At 31.8% G+C, this 22,803-nt stretch overlaps 1 protein-coding gene across 3 annotated transcripts in view; it reads right to left on the reverse strand.

Annotated features, from left to right (window-relative positions):
• LOC127719514 (period circadian protein homolog 2-like) overlaps window positions 1-22,803 on the reverse strand; it is a 39,854-nt gene that overhangs the window by 11,419 nt on the left and 5,632 nt on the right. For all 3 annotated transcript variants that reach the window (XM_052225665.1, XM_052225664.1, XM_052225666.1), the window contains exons 2-15: window positions 18,684-18,770; window positions 14,475-14,561; window positions 13,580-13,749; window positions 13,033-13,124; window positions 12,522-12,608; window positions 11,442-11,559; window positions 7,889-7,949; window positions 7,094-7,254; window positions 5,906-5,987; window positions 5,048-5,154; window positions 4,376-4,529; window positions 3,008-3,119; window positions 2,222-2,303; window positions 515-579 (exon numbers count right to left, since the gene is read on the reverse strand). In XM_052225665.1, coding sequence (XP_052081625.1) covers window positions 515-579; window positions 2,222-2,303; window positions 3,008-3,119; window positions 4,376-4,529; window positions 5,048-5,154; window positions 5,906-5,987; window positions 7,094-7,254; window positions 7,889-7,949; window positions 11,442-11,559; window positions 12,522-12,608; window positions 13,033-13,124; window positions 13,580-13,749; window positions 14,475-14,561; window positions 18,684-18,730 — 1,425 coding nt within the window. In that variant the 5' untranslated portion in view covers window positions 18,731-18,770. The remainder of the gene's footprint in view (window positions 1-514; window positions 580-2,221; window positions 2,304-3,007; window positions 3,120-4,375; window positions 4,530-5,047; window positions 5,155-5,905; window positions 5,988-7,093; window positions 7,255-7,888; window positions 7,950-11,441; window positions 11,560-12,521; window positions 12,609-13,032; window positions 13,125-13,579; window positions 13,750-14,474; window positions 14,562-18,683; window positions 18,771-22,803) is intronic.

Here is a 22,803-nt window from a genome sequence, read left to right on the forward strand (position 1 = left end):
AACTTTAATAGTAACTTGTGTTTCTGAATAAAAAGCAGGTGAAATTCTACTAATTTATTTTAACAATCAACTTTAATAGTAACTTTTGTTTCTGAATAAAAAGCAGGTGAAATTCTGCTAATTTATTTTAACAATCAACTTTAATAGTTATTTCTGTATCTGAATAAAACGCAGGTGAAATTCTGCTAATTTATTTTGACAATCAACTTCTCAAGAACTGACCACGCCACTCTTCATTTTTAAAAAAGAAATAAAATCTGTAAGTTTCAAGTTAATCATAAATTACGAGAGATTATGGATATATCTTCAGGTTTTTTTCTATTTATTTAGCGACAGGATATCACAGCTTTATTAGTTTAACTACCAATTTTACTTTTTCCAGACCCTTGGTTGCTTTCATTTATTGTGTTTAAAAGGTACCACTGGCTATAGTTAAATCTTGCAGTTGTATTATATTAAAGAATGTATTTTTATCATGAAAACTGCATGAGCTATTTTTTTTTACAAATATTACCTGAAATTTCTTTTTAGCTTCTTGCGTTTTGATTGAAGTCTCCTCCTTCATGTCCTTGTCGCCATCTGAAATCAAAAATTTGAAAAATAAATTTTTTGACATTTTGAATATAAAAATACAAGAAATCAATGCTGTTCAACAAAATGTATTCCCCCAGCCCCCTTTTTAATGTGAATGAAGCTTGGTCTTTTTCATAACAATAAGATTAAGAGAAATGTGAAGTAGAATTCACTTAGAAAACAATCTAATGACACAAATTAACTTAACTGACACTTAACTAGCAGTTTGCACCCAAAAATCTTTCAGATAAAGACTAAAATAGGTGCACAATAACATTATGAGAGATTTTGTTGTTGACAATAAGATTAAAATCCTGCAAGAAATTTAGCAAGAATTACTAATACAAAATACTTACTCCCCCTTTTGATATCTATTGCAATACTAGTAGCAATACTGCAGTATAAATTGTGAACTATTTCACCTTGGACAGAAATAGCTTTGTTTACAAAAATTAATACTTGAAAATTGGAAATTGTCTACTGTATCTAACAAAATGATAATTCATCATAACCTTATGTGTGATGTCTAAATGGTTAAAAAACCTAGATTTTCATTGCATGTCAATGGCTTAAAAAATACTTCTTAAATTCATAAAACAAAACAATTCTGTTTCAGTTTCATACTAAAAGGTCAAATTGAAATTTGGAATGTTTCCCCATATGTATACCCGCCTAGTATTGTTTTTTGTAAAAGGTTAGTTTGTAAATGCTTGGAAAGTTGCCCCATACATACCCATCTTGTATTGTTTTTTGTAAAGGGTTAGTTTGTAAATGCTTGGAATGTTGCCCCATACATACCCATCTTGTATTGTTTTTTGTAACAGGTTAGTTTGTAAATGCTTGGAATGTTGCCCCATATGTACCCATGTGATATAAAAATGAGGAGATGTGATATGATTGCCAATTATACAACTATTCACCAAAGTTAAAATGAAGTGATAGAAAGCAATTATTAGCCACCATACAGCTTTCAACAATGAGAAAACAGATGTATTGTTTTTTGTAAAGAGTTAGTTTATTATTGCTTAAAATGTTTCCCCATATGTACCCCTGTGACATGTTTTTTGTAAACAGCTTGTATGTAAATGTCCTTACCAGAAGCAAGACTAACAGATTGGAAAGGTCCCCATATGTACCCTCTTCATGTAGTGTTTTTTTGTGAAGTGTTAGTAATAGCGCTTACCAGGACTTGGACTGACAGACTGGAAAGATCCCCCATATGTACCATTGTCAAGTGCTGTTTTTTTTGTGAAATGTTTGTTTGTAATAGATCTTACCAGAGGACTTGGACTGACAGACTGGAAAGATACCCTATATGTACCATTGTAATGTATTGTTTTTTGGGAAGTGTTTTTTTTGTAATAGCTCCTACCAGAAGTTGGACTGACAGACTGGAAAGATACCCCATATGTACCATTGTCAAGTATTGTTTATTGTGAAGTGTTTGTTTGTAATAGCTCTTACCAGGACTTAGACTGACAGACTGGAAAGATACCCCATATGTACCATTGTCATGTATTGTTTATTGTGAAGTGTTTGTTTGTAATAGCTCTTACCAGGACTTAGACTGACAGACTGGAAAGATACCCCATATGTACCATTGTCATGTATTGTTTATTGTGAAGTGTTTGTTTGTAATTAATCTTACCAGGAGTTGGACTAACAGAAACTTCTTCAGTAGATTCTTCTACAATGTTTAGGGCCACAGATTTAGCTTCATCTACCACTGGCTGAAAATAAAAATTTATTTCTATATACAAAAACAAACAGCGTTACTTCATTACTTATGAAAATCATGAAAAATAAACATTGATCAATAAACTAAAAACATTATGTAATGGCCATTTGACCCAAGTCAGACATACATGTTCACAACAACTTTGACCCAAGACTTATCATCAACCTCATAATATTTGACGGGACATTAACAAGTTTGACCCTATTTTTTTTATTGATTGGATATTTTTGTGATATTGTTATTGTTAAGGTGGTTCTATAAAAAACAAACCTAGGACCCAGGAAAGGTAACATAAATTTATCACTATGAGATGGTTGGATATATTATTTTGTACATGTTTAAAATGTATGCAGGTTTCTAAAAATACTTCAATGGGTGGTTAACTCATTTTCAAAGTGTCTAGTATGTTTAAAATTGAAAGCCCTTAAAAATTACTCAACTGTAGTAACAGTTTTCTGATTAAGGGAATTTTTTGATACTTTTTTTGTTAAGAATTACTCACCTGTAGTTACAACTTTCTGATTAATCAAAGATTTTGTGATATTGTTATTTTAAGAGTTACTTACCAGTAATAACAATTTTATGATTAATCAGAGATTTTTGTGATATTGTTTTTTAAGACTTACTTACCTGCAGTAACAACTTTCTGATTAATCAAGAGATTTTTGTGATATTGTTTTTTTAAGAGTTACTTACCTGTAATAACAATTTTCTGATTAATCTGAGATTTTTGTGATACTGTTCTGGTTCCTCAGCAATACATTCCTGACGAGGTGGTGGTGAAAAGACATCTATGTTTTGTGGTCCCCTGTTATAAAGCATTGATAATTTCATCTTTATGATTATTATGGCCACATGTGTAAAGAAATAGATAAAGTAAAATATCAGTACTAAAACAATAACGATGTTTTGAACAGGGAAAACAAATGGGCATTGATGTCTGTCACCTACTTGTCATAACACTTGCTAAAGTTGTTAATTGGATCTTTCGCCCTATTGGTTCATTCCCATATTGTCACTTATAGTTGTGACGTTTATATATATATCTTTATTCTCATAAACCAAAGTACAATGGTATAGAGACATATATACAAATAAATTAACATATGCAGTACAAATTTTGAATACAAATGTAAAGTAGAGACATAAAGGAGTTACCCAGGAGATTCTAGGCATTTAATAATTATTCTTATAAACTTGCACAGCTTGTTTAATTCAGACGGGTTGTTGCTATTCATTAGACCTTGAAATTTTCAAATATTTGGTCTGTTTACAAGATGATGCTTTAGTAGCATTTGTCTACTTTCGTCTATTACCGAACATTCTAAAATATAATAGAACTCGTCGCCAATATCACCGGAATTACACCAAGTACAAATACGATTTTCTCTCAAAATATTTTGCCATCTACCAATTGTGATAGGAATTTTTGTGTTCAAAGTTCTAAATCTACAAAAAGGAGCAATATTTTTGTTATCTAAAATATCAAAGTAGGTTTCGAAATTTATACTAATTTTGAACAATTTATAATTTAGAGCTTTTGGAGAATTCTGTAGAGTAGCGTACCATGTCTGTCTGAACTGGTCAGTTAATCTTAATTTAACAGTATCATACAACCAGTTTTCGATACAGTTTCATGTGAATGTAAGTTTAATCAAAGCCTATGATCTTTGGTGGTAAGTGTCTCCATGGCAATCATACCATATTCCCTCAATTTTTTACGCAAAATTGCATAAAAAAGTGTTCGTAAACATCGCAAAAATTCACTGAAATTTTATCAACAAGTTTACAGAATACACATCTCCCAAGAAGAATTAGCTTCCTGACCGTGTTTACTTTGAACCATAGCTACATACACAAACCTCGTAAAAACTGCTGATTTGTGAAAGTAAAAATAAGTTGGTTCAATTAAGAACAAAAGAGGAGTTTCAAATTTAACCCAGCCTTTACAATTAATATGAAAAGAGATCTCTCATGTACTACTTCAAGTTTAGTAAAAGGTCAAAGTTAATGTAATTGGTTCCACAAAAAGGACCATCAATTACAAAATATGTTCAAACTTACTTGATGACAGTATGCTGACCGATGATAAATTCCAATCTTTTGGACCACGGGTTTATAAAACTGGACCATTCTGTCTTTACATAAATCCAGTCCCCATTTTGGGTTCTAAATCTAATCTTTGGACTACTGATGGTTGTGCCCTTTGAAGTAACTACTACAATAAAGAAAACAAAAACATACTCTTAATTTCAGTTCATTTATATGTTTTGAAGTTTAGTATGACGTCCATTTTCACTGAACTAGTACACATTTTTATTTAAGGGCCAGCTGAGGACCACCTCCGGGTGCGGGATTTTCTCGCTGCGTTGAAGACCCATTGGTGGCCTTCGGCTGTTATCTACTCTTTGGCTGGGTTGTTGTCTCTTTGACATATTCCCCATTTCCATTCTCAATTTTATTTTAAACTGAAATTACTTTTAAAACCATAATATTTCTTTAATACAGATCCAGTAAAAATTTGTTTGCATTCAATACATTTATTAATAAGAATTCATGTCCGGAGGACATCATGCCATATTTTTTATTAAGAATCTGTGTCCAGAGGACACCATGCTACAATTTTTAATAAGAATCTGTGTCCAGAGAAAATCATGCCACACTCTCACTATATTTCCATATGCAGTGAACAGGGATCAAATCGGTAGCCATAAGATGGGTCATATTTACACTAACCTTGTCTATAAATATTATAAAGCTGTTCAAATTCTTCAGGATGATAGAAGTCAAATATGGACATTCCAACCATGTCCTGTGGTAAATATCCCAATAATGGTATGGCACTGAAATACACCAATCAAAATTAATGTAATAATGGTATGGCACTGAAATACACCAATCAAAATTAATGTAATAATGGTATGGCACTGAAATACACCAATCAAAATTAATGTAACAATAATCACCAACTGATAAAACAACATGATTTATGTTAGCTTTTAGGGAAATTTCTTTTCTAAATTACCAAAATAGGTTTTTCTAAGTTTGACAGAATAAATCTAATAGTTCATATTTTTATTTCCACTTTGAGAACACCACCTTGTGTTGTCAGCCCTCTTTTGAATCAATATATGCTGACAATGATCAATTTTAAATATTTAAATAGTTAGGATAAATACTGACTAAAAATATATACATCAAACATTTGATCAGTACGTTTCTTGGTGCTGTTTCAATTCTACCTTTATTTTTGATAGCTAAAGAATAATATAGCCTTCAAAATTGGTTTATATGAACATTAATCCTTTTCAGTTTGACAGTCAATACGTTTATATCCATTTCTGAAATACATCCAGAAATTATCTTAATGTTTTTTTTTTATTTTGCAATTATGTTTCACAATTCAAACTAATAAGAAAATCAATCATTCGAAGCAATCGATTACAAACATGTATGACACAAATAGTTAGCTAAACTTGTTAGAAAGCCAGGAAAAAGGGATGGTTTAAAATTATAGGGGTCTATTTGAATCTTATTTCTTAACAGTGTCATGTGTGTATAGCTTCCTAGGTGTGCGAACATAATTATACATACTTTGGGTGTATATATGTGTAAGAACAGAAGAGACTATGTCTTGTACCAAAAGTTTTCTTCTCTGTAGACATTTCTGACCAATCTGTAAAATTATATCAAAATAATACACTAAAAAATGTATTTATGTTACAGTACAGTACTATTCGGTGTCTTCTGGCTATTCCTACATGGGAGATTATGGGATGAACAATAGATGTTGTTATTTCAAAATATGTTGTTTTAGTCATTAGAGTCTAATTAGGTCACATGTAACTTTACCTGTGGATATTAAATAAAAATAATTATTTATATGAAATTTATGTAAAAAAAATGTGTTTTTTGTTGTTGTTTGCTTGCTCATTGTTGAAGGTCGTACGATGACCTATAGTTGTTAATTTCTGTGTTATTTGGTTTGTTTTAATGACAATTTAGTGTACTTTTTGGTGCTTTGTTTCAATGAATATGTAGTGTATTTCAAAATTTAGTGCTTACTAGTTTCAAACAAAAATTACTACATTTTTAATATATTCATATTTCAATTGATTTCATTTACTTGTGTTTATTAATGTTTTGAAATTTCACCGAAATTATTTCAATTGCTTGTTAATAACATTGTGCCTATAAATAATTATTAGATAAAATATTGTAATAGAAACTACTTTTTCTTTATTTTCCACAATATTTACCTGGATGTACCTTAGTTCATTAGTTAAGTATTGTTACAACATAATCCTTCATAATCCCTTTGTTTACATACAAATTCTGGGAACTCCAACATAAAATTTTACTATTTTACCTATAAAATTCAAAATGTAGGAATAGCCAGAATAAACCTACTATTCATATGTAATCAAGGTAATGGCTGTTCCAAAATAGAGCTTATAGCAGATCAAAAACTTTAACAATACTTATAGCAAAACTTTAACCTTATACGGGATAGACACAAGTATAAAGTGATGAATGGTTAACCAAACAGACAGATGCATAGACCAGAAAATATAATACCCCTTCTTTGGAGTTGAAAGTTATTGTCTTTAAAAAAAAGAAAGAAGAAAAAAGCATGTTCAAGTGTCATAGTTTCAGAAAGTATGTATTAGTAAAATCAGATAATGATATTCTCAATATTTCAAGTTTTTACAACATTTTACTCAGAATATATAAAAACTTTCCTTAATTTCTCACTCACAGTAATGAAAATTTCAATCTTACTTTTATTATATGCAGAGTTCAAAGGTTGACACTCCAATAATAAGAACTGCTTGGGTTTGACTTTGTCTGAATTAAATTTCTTCGTAGAAGCTGATGCTTGAAATGATGTATACTGATCTTTCTTTTCAAGGTTGAAACCACTTTTCAGTGATTTGTAGTGCCTGAAATAAATTCAAAATAGCTTTTTGTTATGCATGTTATGCATTCAATCATAAAAAGAAAACTGGCGTCCCTTCAAATTTGAGTAAAAACCAACTTCTGAGCTTTGCACATTTTATAGTTACCTCAGTTAATAAAACATTCAAGTTTCTCTGGGTCAAAATTATACTTCAGGGCTATACTGCAAACCAACTAATTTTCCAGATACTTTTTTTCCTGACTAACCATTCCTACCCTATTCACAATTATTTATTTTCCTTTTTTTCATATAATTTCTTGTATTCATAGGAAGTAAAGATCCAGTTTGAAATATTCACAATTTTTCTTCTCACCTAAGTTGATAAATCAAATCACTCACACAAGTTCATGTAGTTGGCTTACAGCATGTACAATGAAACTACAGCTTAAAACGGTCTTAAATAAAACATGTGCCCTCATCTTAGTTCTTTATCAAAATACAACTATATAGCTCGAGTCAAAACCACACTTCATAGCTTAGTTGTGTCTTAAATAAAATTTACATATACTAATTCAATTGCCCATCAATTGAATATAAGACAATTGACTTAACCTATAGTATATACAACGTAGATAACCTTCTTTGGTGCTTCAGATTTTGATGAAAAGATTTCTTACCTTAATCTACAGTATAAAACCTTCTTTGGTGCTTCTGAAGTGGCATTGCCATCTTCATCAACTAAAAAAAAATAAAACAAGCCGTAATAAAATAACCTTGAAATGTTAATCAGTCAATCTCTATCTCAATCAAATGGCCTTGTTGAGCCAGTTGTTCAATCTTTATGAAAGTAAGCTTTTAATCATTCTTAAATGCATTATGATCACATCTCAATTTAATTGTTATCCTAATATAATAAACTGCTTCGCTGAGCGCAGCTAGATACGCCTGCAGAGGTCCAACCCTGAACAGTTGGGGCAAAAATGGACACAATATTCAAGCTTGATACAGGTCTGAATTTGGATTGTAATTAAATATTTGACATATTATAGGTTTCTGAAAAAATGTAGTCAAAGAACTTGAAATTGGTTATATAAATTGAATTTATATTCAATTAAAGATTTCTTGCTGTTGTGTAATACACTGCACTGTTGCGCAATACTTAGTAAATCTGTTGTCAGACTATAAACAAATAAAGTTCAATTTCTTCTCAATGTCATATTTGAAATTTATGAGAATCAATAGGGAGATTACATCAATAGCTATAAATAATTCACCAAAGTTTCATGAGAACTGCTGAAAGCAATTTTGAGAGATTGTCCAAAAGCTGGAGAATCCCCCCTTTTTTAATGAATAAAACCCCATAACTCAGAAATGTAAAATCTAAAATTTATAAAATTCTAAAGGGAGCTTACATCAACAGATATAAACAATTCACCAAAGTTTAATGAGAACTGCTGAAAGCATTTTTTAGTTATTGTCCGAAAACTGGAAAATCACCCTTTTTTATGAATAAAACCCTGTAACTCGGAAACGGTAAAACTAAAATTTATAAAAATCCAAAAGGGAGCTCATGTCAATGTCAATAGATATAAACAATTCACCAAAATTTCTTGCAAGTTGGTGAAAGCATTCTTGAACTATTGTCGGAAAACTGGAAAATCCCCCCTTTTTTAATGAATAAAACCCCAAAACTCTGAAATTTATAAAAAACGAAAGGAAGTTCACTTCAATAGATATAAACAATTCACCAAAGTTTCATGCATATTGGTTAAAGCTTTTTTGAGTTAATGTCCGACATGTTGACGACGGACGGACAGACGGTCAACGGTATACCATAATACGTCCCGTAAACGGGCGTATAAAAATAAGAAGATGTGGTATGATTGCCAATGAGACAACTCTCCACCAGAGACCAAATGAAATAAAAGTTTGCAACTAAAGGTCACCATACGGCTTTTAACAATGAGCAAAACCCATACTGCATAGTCAGCTATAAAAGGCCCAGAAAAAGACAAATGTAAAACAATTTAAACAAGAAAACTAGCGGCCTGATTTATGAACAAAACCATGAACGAAAAACAAATAAAATATACAGCAACAAACGACAACCACTGAATTACAGGCACCTGACTTGGGACATGTTTATCTTATAGTGGCAAGAATGGGTTTATTCCCCAATATTTGTAAGGCAATTATTTAAGTCAAGAAACATTTCTTTTTTCTACAAGAATATGGCTCATGGCTAAGATGTCATGGATGTGGGGGTTTAAATCAATGAGGTAAAAAATGTAAGGGGACAAAAAAAACAATGTTTATTCAATATCAATCTCTAAAAGTTTTGAAAAGTTAAGAGAAATTTAACATACAATTAAGAGTCTGCCATTAAAACGAATTCCCTTTAATGACCCTTAAAAAGTAAAGTGACACAGCTATTTCTCCACTCAAGACAGTTAAATATTAATATTTAAAGCGCGAGGCCTGCCGAGCTTTTTAAATAATTAAAATTTAACTGTTGAGAGTGGAGAAATATCGTAATACACGTGGTATAGTGGTGGAATGTGTTTCTCTTATGATTTTTATCCCTCTTTCAAAGATTTGCAGAAAGTTGTGTTTTTTATATGCAACATCATCAGGCATAGTCGCCTTTTTTCATGAGGTTACAATAGGAAAATTCAGAAGAAACAAAGAAAATCTGACAACATAATCAAATTTCGACCAAACATTTACCAAGAACAGATATGTCACTAGTGAGCAGTAATATTTTTCTCACATCGATTAAAAAATGTGAAAATAGCACAAAAATTAGAGAACTTCTCTTTTTTATTACTAGCAAGTCCTTTAATAAGCAGTAACCAATTTTAGAAACATGACTTTTATTGTTCATTCTTAAAATCCTATTATCAATGATTATTGACAACAAAATCTGCCAAATTAATAAGCAGTTATTGATGACACCTTGTATGATCTTGACATTTAACAACTGTTAATTATATGACCACCAATGCCTGACAACACCTTGTATGATCTTGACATTTAACATCTGTTAATTATATGACCATCAATACCAGTCAATTCACATTTATAAACATGTGAGGAAGAAAATTCAACCATGACAGCCTATGCTGATCATTTATAAGTCTCTCATAAGCTGTTTGAAAGTCTGAAACTTATACAATTACTTACATAGCAGTTTCTAGATCTGCTAACCATAATCAAGTTTGAAAATTACTGATTGTCGATTGATTGTTGGTTTTTAATGCCCCTTTCAGCACTCATGGTTATATTGTGGTGGCCAGGAGTCAAACGCACAAGCCACGTGCAGGGTTCAAACGCACCTGCCACATGCAGGGTTCAAACTCGCATCCTCAGTGCTAAGTGCTTCAGTAGATGAACTATTAAGACCACTCAACCCCCAAGCCCCCCTTTAAAAATGACTGCTTGCCTGATGACCTGACAATGACAGAGCAGGTAAACAAATCACAAGTAAAGATCCTTTAAATGGTCTAAACCTACTATTAGATCTATTAAAAAAAATCTGTAAAAAAAAAGTGATGAGATACTTGTCTGAACAGAATTTTGAAATAGGATAGTGAGTTTTGATACATATGAATCACAAAATTCAAATAAAATCATTCAATGTCAGAGCCTTATAATGGCCTCACCTCCAGTTTCTAATTCAAATTTTTAATAGACTTTGAGCCCTAGAACACCCCAACCTATGAGGTATTCAGTCTGCCTCACTTGTCTGAAATTTAGATAACACATGCCTTGTTTTATCTGTAAATTAGTTAACAACATCTGCTCAGTTTTTGGAAGTCATTAGCAAGATTTTCTCTATTTTCAGTTAAAATAGGCTACTTGTAGAACATTTTGATTGAATTATATATATGATGAGAGTTGTCAATATAATTTTTTTGCAAGTGAAAAGATAAAAAAAAAAATCCTCTTTAAATATCTTTTTAGGGCTACGGTTGTGCTCTATATCATTTTCAAGCATGCACAAGTCAAATTGTCATCATTTTGTGTAATTTCTGCATACAATAGAATTAACTGTCATTTCATGGCTGTTTAACCCATGAAAAAAGGTATATTTAATCAAAAAAGCAATATTTTATCAAAAAACATAATTCAACATTTGATTCTGAAAATCAGATAGTTTGAAATATGTATGATTTTAGAGCTAATTTGATCCCAAATCTAACATTCTCCTTTAGATAACAATATACTTACATTTAATTGAAAAATTTGTATCAAATTTGTCAGGATCGTCTAGGACATAACTGCTGTTTACAGTGACCACATCTTTTCTGTGTAAAAAACTGGTCAACTCTCGCCCGATCCAACTGTCCTGTAAATTAAAATAACACTTCATAAATATGGTACGTCTAATACAATTTTCTGGATTTACATTCACAAAGAAAAAATCTTAAACCATTATTTGAAATCCGAAGATGTTTAAATAGATGAATACTTGAGGAGCTAAATGAAAAAAATAGCTATAACTAAAAGTCAATTTCACTTTAGTGATATCATTACTATCTTATAACACTTACCACAGGGTAACCTAGAATCTTCTTCAGACTTGGTGAGACCTGTACTATCTTATAACACTTACCACGGGGTAACCTAGAATCTTCTTCAGACTTGGTGAGACCTGTACTATCTTATAACACTTACCACAGGGTAACCTAGAATCTTCTTCAGACTTGGTTAGACCTGTACTATCTTATAACACTAACCACAGGGTAACCTAGAATCTTCTTCAGACTTGGTGAGACCTGTACTATCTTATAACACTAACCACAGGGTAACCTAGACCTGAACTATCTTATAACACTTACCACAGGGTAACCTAGACCTGTACTATCTTATAACACTTACCACAGGGTAACCTAGACCTGTACTATCTTATAACACTTACCACAGGGTAGCCTAGAATCTTCTCCAGACTTGGTGAGACCTGTACTATCTTATAACACTAACCACAGGGTAACCTAGAATCTTCTTCAGACTTGGGGAGACCTGTACTATCTTATAACACTAACCACAGGGTAACCTAGACCTGTACTATCTTATAACACTTACCACAGGGTAACCTAGACCTGTACTATCTTATAACACTTACCACAGGGTAGCCTAGAATCTTCTTCAGACTTGGTGAGACCTGTACTGTCTTATAACACTTACCACGGGGTAACCTAGAATCTTCTTCAGACTTGGTGAGACCTGTACTATCTTATAACACTTACCACAGGGTAACCTAGAATCTTCTTCAGACTTGGGTAACCTGTACTATCTTATAACACTTACCACAGGGTAACCTAGAATCTTCTTCAGACTTGGTGAGACCTGTACTATCTTCATGCCTTTTGTACTAACTAGAATCTGTAAGTCATCCTATAAAATAAAAACATTCTTTTAACATTGGATTTTTAACACAATCAGAATAAGACTCAAAAAAGAAAATTGTTTAAAGCCAATATTCAATTAGCTGGTCAGTTTTCGACAAATAAATCCTTGTTAAAAATTATCGCCCCATGACACTTCCTTGAGATATTATAAATGAATTGGTTTCATTACTTGTACTGCTAAACCTTAGACGTTGGATTATGAAAAGTAAAACCATTATCTATCATGTCTATCATGTGACTTCCTGGCACTAACCTAGCAAAAATATGCAAGTAAGGGAAAAGCCGACAAATACCATACTCAAAATAGTAGCGACAAACAATGAAATAATAGCACATTTGCTATTCTGTAACTAAGTGAATGCTTATATCCAAAATGTGTATCGTTTAGAGTGAAAAATAAAGTAGCCTACCACAGCCTTGAGTGACAAGATATTCATTTCCACTTCACTTTCTGATGTACTACAAATACTGATACACCTCTCTGATGATACATTCTTGTCATCTGAAAATAAAAAAATATAAGTGTTTAGAGATTTTGCCTTAACATAAATAGGGTAGATAGTCAATGATAGTTATTTTTTAAATCAATTTTTTTTTACCTGAAGTGAATGGAAACCACCTGCAATTTTGTCATGATTCCCTACCAAAAATGTCAATATTTATAAACTTTTGAGACATAAAAAAAAGCGAAAGTATGGAAACCATAAACATAAGTTTTTTTTTTATTTTGGCCTTAGGTAAATTTCTTCAATATGCATACTTGCATACAGAAAAGAGTAAAAAGTAAGAGTTCAAAAAGTCAAAACTAAAACTAATTGGAACCATAAATCATGCCTATGGGTATATTTTCTTTACTACAACATATTATCAACTGACACAAGCAAATATGTAGTCCAAGACTAGAGATACTTTTGACCATACACAGTCAGTTGATCTCTAAAAAGAGATACAACTTACCTTCCTTATTCTTTTGTATGGAGTTGATGACATGTCTTAATGCCCCTAAAGTTGACACATGGGCACCACTTTGTGCTGCAGGATTAACTATCTGTTTCAATTGTCTCAGATACTGCTTCAGTCTTTCTTTTCTCTTATCCTTCTGAGTGGTACTATGGGCAAAATCACTACTGCTCAAAAAAAGAAAAAACAAACTATTGTAGACATAAAAAGAACATTTTTACCCCGTCAGATTTGCTCTAAATGCTTTAGTTTCAGAGATATAAGCCAAAAACTGCATTTTACCCCTATGTTCTATTTTTAGCCATGTCAGCCATCTTGGATGGCAGGCGGGGTCATTGGACACATTTTTTAAACTAAATACCCTAGTGGCCAAGTTTGGTTGAATTTGGCCCAGTAGTTTCAGAGGAGAAGATTTTTGTAAAAGTTATCTGACGACGACGGACGCCAAGTGATGAGAAAAGCTCACTTGGTCCTTTGGGCCAGGTGAGCTAAAAATAAAAGAACCTACATGTAAACAAGGGACCCACTTGCACATTTTTGTTTGAGGTAGAGAAAAAAATTAATAATGATTATGATGCAACAAGGCACTATGTCATGTATGTCATGTATGTGTTCATAAAGTGTTGATTTTCATATTTTTCAACATCAGAAAATTTATTTTAACAAAAACTCAAGATTTTTTCTGGTTATTCACTATCCTTACATATATATCTGTAGGAGCTTTGTTGGCTAATCTTGAAACCCACTACTGGTACAAACCTATATCCACTGGTTGAGCATGTTGAGGGAGGCTCATAAAAATACTCACTTACCATCATGACCATGCTTACATATTACATATCTACATCCACTGGATGAGGGAGGCTCCTGAAGATACTTAAATATTACATACCTACATCCACTGGTTGAGGGTGGCTCCTCTGGAAACTCACTATCACTGAGAGACATACTGTATGAACTACTGTTACTGCTTATAAATCTGAAATCACACAAATAATCTTATTTAAACCTTCGTGAAGGGTAAATCTTGCAAATGTTTGTAGTCTGCATACATCTATCAAATATGTCAAAAGATAATTAAATAAAAGTGTGGATGCGATGAAAAGTCAGTTTCTATATCGAAATAAATTTGTAAAGGGTTCTATAGTGTTTGGCCTTGAACTTGTGTTGTCAGTGTAAATGTAAATGTGTAATGTTGACTTCCAAAATTTAAGACCATGCAGTATCTAAAAAAGAATAAAATAATTAACAATTTTGCTCAGGGAGCTATCTCCTGGTTCAGTCAAGTTTTATAAAATTTAAAGGTAAGATAAATTTATTGATGTCTAAAAAAAATTAACCCCAGACTGCTTCTAAACATGCTAAATGTAAGTGCAAAAAAATCCAATTTTCAGTAAAATATGAAGAAATAGAATCTTATAAATATTTTATCATGAAGAAACGTCTGTCCAAGTTTCAAAACATTTGATATTGAAACTTCTTTTTCTTGTCAAAGATTTACATTTACCAGTATTTTGCATTTATTTGCTGGTATTGAAACCATAATAAATTTGTGAATTTATATTGATCATAACATTAGGCAGTGATAAGGATGTAAGCCGGACCACTGCTTTCCTAATTCAATCCATTTATAAAAACGACTGAACATGCTGAATGAATCTTTCAATCGAACATTAATCAAAAACAAAAAATATTTTATCTTTAAAGCTTTTCTATAAAAGCATGCAAAGCAAACCTTTGATCAACTTGCTTGCTATGTTTGTTTGGATTTTTGTAAACAATAGGTAGGTAGTCTATTTCAGTCTGTTTACTATATACTGGAATTGATTGGACAATAAACATTAAACAAATGTTAAACTTCATTTAAATGTTAAGTTTCACATTGTATGTTAATTTTTATTGTCCAATCAAATACCAGTATATATTAAACAGACTGAAACTCTGCCTACCCTTTTGTTTAAAAACATCCAAGCAAACATAGCAAGCAAGTCGATCAAAGGTTTGCTTTGCATGCTTTTATAGAAAAGCTGTAAATAAGAATGAAATAACAGTGAAAAAAGCCCTAATTCATTCAGATATTAACTTACACAAGGATTTAAATAAAGTTAATCAAACTTGTCATGCTGGTATGATAGCTTACTATTGATGCAGGTACCCAGGCTACTGCAAGAATATATAAATGCCCTAAAAATGGATTCAGACAATAGCAAAGTCAATCCTTTAAAAAAAACAAACATATTATCAGGTCAACAGTATTGGAACCCCCCCCCAAGTAAAAAAGATCAACACATTTTTTTCAATAAAACAAATATTGTTTATTTACATTTATTTGATGGTTTATTATAAACAAATAAGGATAGGTGCTATAACTGTCCATGAGAAACCTATCCCCCAAAGACCAACGGATCAGTATAAATAAACTGTTGACACAGAGATATGTCTCACCTGTATGTAATAGGGATAGAAGAATGCATATATATGTTGAAATTAAAATAGCAGAACTTTGAAATGGAAAATATGCAGAATATTGGAAGTAAAAGAACAATGACAGAAAGTACAGGGCCAAATAGTTTCCATGGTAATAAGATATTCCAATGCTAATACAACTGCATACCAAATATCATTGACTTATAATAAGCATGATAAGTCAGTTCCCCTTAAACTGACCAAATCACAAACTTTAACATGTATACTATGCTGAAGTTTCAAAGTCAATAGACCATGACTAAGGGGGCAGGGCCACATATAATCTCCATGGAAATGAGATTAACCAATGCTTGTACAACTACATACCAAGTATCACTGACTTATCATAAATATCCAAATAATCTCCATGTAGATGAGATGTGCCTATGCTGATATACGTGCATACAGCATGTACAGTAGTGACTCCAAAATAGCGGCCAAGGGAAATAACATCTCCTTATTTGTGGTTGTTGTATACAAATAAGGAGATATTATTTCCATTGGCCACCATTTTTGAAATGTAAATGGTTGATTTTTTACTTGACCAACCAAGTTAAACCAAGTGGCACAAACAAGTCCTTACAATATACACCTTATCGCTATTTGTCCGCCATTACTGGACATCACACAAATTCTCGTAAAATTTTGACGCCATAATAGAAAATATCTGATGCCACAATGGAAAAGTGATTGTTGTGTGACGTCAAAAGTTCGAGCGGGACAGATTCTCGGGTCAAGCGGGAATAGCGATAAGGTGTATTCATGTGTCTGTAGAGCTGATTCAAACAAGGCTTTAAGAAATTCAAATTATTCAGAAACAACTTTTTCTACGGTCAAGTGGTCAGTATAACAAGTTGAATTAGTGCATTTAGACCTCCAATATGGTGATAAAAGGGAAATAACTCTTGCTCAAATTACATCAATCAAAAAATATCTTTACCCCAAACCTTATTTAGCTTGTATAAAAAAAAGTACAAAATTTCCTACATTCAATGAACATGTACCATAAACAATCCTTATTGTATGTTTCCTTTTCATGATGACGAATGCAAAGATCCAGATGTATCAATATTAATTAATACAACACATTTTTAAATAACACAAACACACACATATATGATGTTTGGTAGTTTTTCTCCAATTTGTTTCTGTATTTTTCTGCTCCTTAATACTTGAGATGGATTTCACACTTTGAACAAACTTATGATCATGATGATAGATAAATTACTGTCGTCACACTTTATACATCATCACATACATGTCATCAAGGCACATTGACTCTTTTTTCTTCCAAGAAGGTGATAATTAATATGATATATGTTTCTTGAATCATTGGCCAATGGACAGAAACATATTTCTATCTCAGTACAATGTATATGTGTTGACTTGACATTCATAGTCACACAATGCTATTTTTTCACTAGTCTAGCTAGTATTACCATCTTTAAAATATTTAGCACTGTTGCAGATTTAAAAGATAAAAAGAAAAAGAAATAATCATTCATCAATTTTAGTTCATTGAGGAAAACTAGTCTATTTATGATATCCATTTATTCTCATCAAAAAATGTATAAATTTAACAAATATTTTGATGTACTTTCTCATGTAGCAATGACCACAAGTAACAGAAAATAGTTGAACATGCATATCTGATTGAACATTATTAATAAATTGCATAACATAGGCTTGATATATAGAATATCAAGAATGGTTGCCTCAGAAAGGACGATACATGTAATATAGCTACCATGCCAGTGACATAAGGATTTTGATTGTGTTTAGGGGAATCTTTACCCAAACAAAAGAAGAATGTGTCTGAGGACACGAATGCCCCCAATCAAGCTTTGCAATGAAAATGGGATGGACAGAAGGACGTACGGTCAAGGGTAACACTGAATGCCCCCTTTGCCTAGGGGCAGGGGCATAAATATAATGACACACAAGAAAAAGATGTAGACATTTGTGTGGTCTTAGCAATTTTTTTTCTTTTTCATATGCAAGAGCAGATTGGTTTTTGATAACTCACGGTCCAGTGGCAAATATTTCATGCATATTTGGGAAGAAAATATAATTTTGTAAACTGAAAATCAGAATTTTAAGCATAATTTAATAACAATATCTCAACAGTGTTAATGGGTTGACAGTTACCCCAGATCTCCCTTTATTCGATCATATATATAAGATCTGGAAATTTCATTTGATACTGTGCAAAGGGAAATAATCCTTGCAAAATTATAAAATTATTGTCTTCCCTTATAACATTTTTTATCTCATCTGCATGCACTAACTATACATTGTTCTATAATGCTGTATTTCACTGAGTAATAATTTCCTCGTCTTTAAAAGGTGGTTGTCATTGTATGAAACTTCAAATAACTCTGTTATTAAATCAATTCAAGCCAGAGTCTATGATATGTATAAAACGACTTTTTATTTCTATGTCACATAAAATTTTAGGTTCTAGATATATTAGACATGTTAGAATTGTATTCTTATATGTTGTTCGTCAAACAGTAATGTTTTGTAATATTTTCTAAATTTCTAGCCCTGAACTCTTCCTCCACCAAAAAGTTCCAACACGGAAACAGTCCTCAGTTACACAAATTGGGTTTTACAACTAACTTTATTTACTTACCCACTGAAAGAGCCGTAAGTTGAATCAATAAATTTTTGATTGTCCATGTTGCTAAATTATGTTCTAATGTCGTACACTTTAGTAAACCTAAAAAGACAAAAAATCTTTTAGTAGATCAAACATCATAAAAAATTAGTGAAAAGATACTGTTAATCTATTCATCATTTTGACCATGATCACAATATTGATGTATACAGTATATGCATGACTTTATAAAGTGCCAATTTCATTTCATTTTGTTGGAACAGTTTCATTAATGGTTTATCTATACACACAAATTCCACAAAAAATGTGTACCACACGAGAAATAATGAATACACACTATGTAAACACGGCTGTACAGTACACATAATATGTTAAAATCATTTACAATTGACAGTTGTAGAAATAAGATACATCATGTACATTTTGAATCTACAGCTAACTCGTCCTTTCAAATTTCTGACATATATGTACATAATTATATACACCTGGAAAAAGGTACCACACCACACTGATTTTTCTCATAGACCAAAATAACATATATATTATATTAATTATGGCCCCAAAAGTAGATGTATATGAATGAGGCCATTTTTGGTATTGAAAAGACCAAATATATAAATAATTAAATAGGTTAATGGTAACACTTAACACAACAACGTCCATACCGAGTGAAACCACCATTCACATGAGTCACTGAAGCTAACCAACTTTTCCTTAAATGGATAAAACATTGAGTTTGTTGTTGTGGTAGTCTTTGCAAATCTTGCTGCAAAGCTTGAGCTAATTCTGAACTAGTGGTTCTCTCTCACGTACCATGAAGATAAATCATGTCCCAGATATGCTCAATCAATTATTCATCTCAAAATTTGCACAAGGAATAGAAAAGACTCCTACAACAACACATTCAACATTCAAACCATATAGAAATCATCAGCAAATCTTTTGAACGGTGCCAATTTCACTCGATATTGCAAATTTTTGTATTTATTGCTACAATTGACACATATTCTTGTTTCCATTAAAAAGGGAATTGTGCAATTGAACTTTTCTACATGTAGGCACCCATAGTTCATTTGTAGTTGAATATTGTCAATTTTTAGTACCCAAGGCATCCAGTCTTCTTCGACTAAACTTTTTTCAACATGTTCAACCTTTTTGTTTTATTTATGCCAGCTGTGGTATTTGCCATTAACAGAATTGCATAATTCATTTAATGTAGCCATAAATAATATTATATGTTATACTTAAAACAATTTAGCAAGTTTAGTTTGTGAGAAAAATCAGGGTCGCGGTGATGAAATACTTTTTTTCTGGTGTATAAAGTGCTCATGTTTATACATGGGACTTAATTGGTATTGGTGCTAATATAATTTACAGCTGTTGAATGTCAAGATCGCACAAAGTGTTAGGACATGAACTGATAATATGAATATAACACCTTGTGTTCTTGTTTATCATGTTTATATCATGATTACCATTCCCCTTTTTTCTCAATTTTTATCTGTGAAAAAAAGTTGAATCGAATAACAAAATGGTACACAGAAGAACATACAATCGTTACAGTAAAAATCAATTAAGCAATTTCAGCATGTTCAGGAAAAGCACTTAACTACAATAAAGGTATTATCTGGTACATATATAAATATAGCCTTCAAATGTACTAGGTTTGAGCCTTATCTGATGAAGGTAAATCAAGAAATGAACCAAATTTATAAAGGATTAGCACTGGGTCAATACCTCTGCTGGTGGACTATTAGTATCTAAGGGAATAATCAGATAAGTGAGTCAGTGTTCCAGTACTGACATCATTTATAACATACGTTTCTAAAATTCTATATTAAATAATGAAATAATTAAGAAACAATTTTTAGGTCCCAACACCCTCAGGCAAAGTTGAGCTAAAATAAGTTGGCTTTACTATTTAGGGACCTTATGGTCTTATAGTCCATAAAGTTTCAACATATTTATCATGTCTATACATCCATTGACATTTATCTAATTATCATGATTATCATGATTATTGTTGAAATGAGATCTCTACTCTCTTCTTTTTTTATCTCCATAAAATCAATATCAGCATTAACAAATCCTGAACTCATTAGTTTTAGTTCTCTGCTAGAAAACAAAGTCAGGGAAATTAGATTTAGTTTACATGTACTTAATTCAATTATATCATATTATGAAATGGTCACGATGAAGACTTCTATATTCATCTTATAATCTTATACATGTTATAGAATCTTCATGCAGCTTGGGACTCATCTGTTTGGAAAATGCTGTCTCCAGAATTGATAGATTAATCTTAATGAGAACAATCATATAATCACATGTTTATATACATGCGAGTTTACTGGTATTATAATTTATAACTGTTATATTTTAACTTATGATCATACATTCTGACAAATTGTTACATGAAAAAATGCTTACATAACATCCATAAATATACTGGCAGGTGCTGGTTATTAATATTTTGTTAACCTTCCTTTTTTTAAATCACAAAGTGTTCATGATTAGCATGATTAGCAATAAGCCGACTGACCAAGGCCATTGATAATGACATAGTTGGGCCTGAATATTTTTTTAAAAAGAGGATTATTCATCATGTTTATACATTTATATTACATGTACATTGTACCATCATGACCATATTTATCAAACATTTCCTACTGTTCCTGATAGCAAGCTCATTATGCTTATTAGTAAACTGCTGATAGGAGATAATGTTCTCAAATACTTTAATATCCATGATATCAGCAGCTGTACTTCAGAGTAGATTTCATACAGTCATAAACATTGTAGGACATCTAGGATGAGACATGAGCTTGTGCAATGTCAAAATTGGTACAGAATGTCAATACAGAAAAATAATAAGAATACTTCGTCTCTATTCACTCTATTAATTAGCAAACACAAATAAACATATTAGAGCTTGAAATTATTTCATATCAACCAGTATTGCCCAGTAAAAGCCGGGTTTTCCCAGCATTTCCCACTGGGCTGGACAATACTCATAAAACCTGGGTTTTTGCCAACCATGGCTTGACAATGCTTGAATAGACTTACTCTTAACCTTAGTTGACTTTACATTACTGATTTAATTACTTGTCAGTTGTTATCAGCCATTACGTTAGTTGACGTAACAGTACTGATTTAATTACTTGTCAGTTGTTATCAGCCGTTACGTTAGTTGACATTACAGTACTGATTTAATTACTTGTCAGTTGTTATCAGCCGTTACGTTAGTTGACTTAACAGTACTAATTTAATTACTTGTCAGTTGTTATCAGCCATTAGGTTACTGATTTATTTACTTGTCAGTTGTTATCAGCCATTAGGTTACTGATTTAATTACTTGTCAGTTGTTATCAGCCATTACGTTAGATGACTTTACAGTACTGATTTAATTACTTGTCAGTTGTTATCAGCCGTTACGTTAGTTGACATTACAGTACTGATTTAATTACTTGTCAGTTGTTATCAGCCGTTACTTTAGTTGACTTAACAGTACTGATTTAATTACTTGTCAGTTGTTATCAGCCGTTACTTTAGTTGACTTAACAGTACTGATTTAATTACTTGTCAGTTGTTATCAGCCATTACGTTAGTTGACTTTACAGTACTGATTTAACTACTTGTCAGTTGTTATCAGCCATTACATTTAGAACTGGTTACTTTGGTATCTGCATGTGTATGTACATTGTACCATGTGTATCCTGAGCTAGTTCTGCATGTGTATGTACATTGTACCATGTGTATCCTGAGCTAGTTCTGCATGTGTATGTACAGTGTACCATGTGTATCCTGAGCTAGTTCTGCATGTGTATGTACATTGTACCATAGTGAGTTTAGAACTGGTTACTTTGAGATAAACAAGAGCAATACCAAGTCACTTTGGGAGATCTACATGTACAAATGTAACATGTACATGTACCCTGAGCAGCTGAGCTTGTTCAGGGCATTCAGTTATAGAAAGTTTATAGAATGAAAAATGAGCAATACTAATTTTGAACCCATGTTAAAAGGGATCAATATTATTACTATTAAAAAAAAATTTAAATTGGAAAACTATCAACCAAGTTCTTACTTCTATTTAATAAATTAAATATGTCAAAAAGAATATGTTCTTCTTGCA

This window comes from Mytilus californianus, unplaced genomic scaffold, assembly GCF_021869535.1.
Source record: "Mytilus californianus isolate M0D057914Y unplaced genomic scaffold, xbMytCali1.0.p SCAF_11, whole genome shotgun sequence".
Taxonomy (NCBI): Eukaryota; Metazoa; Mollusca; class Bivalvia; order Mytilida; family Mytilidae; genus Mytilus; species Mytilus californianus.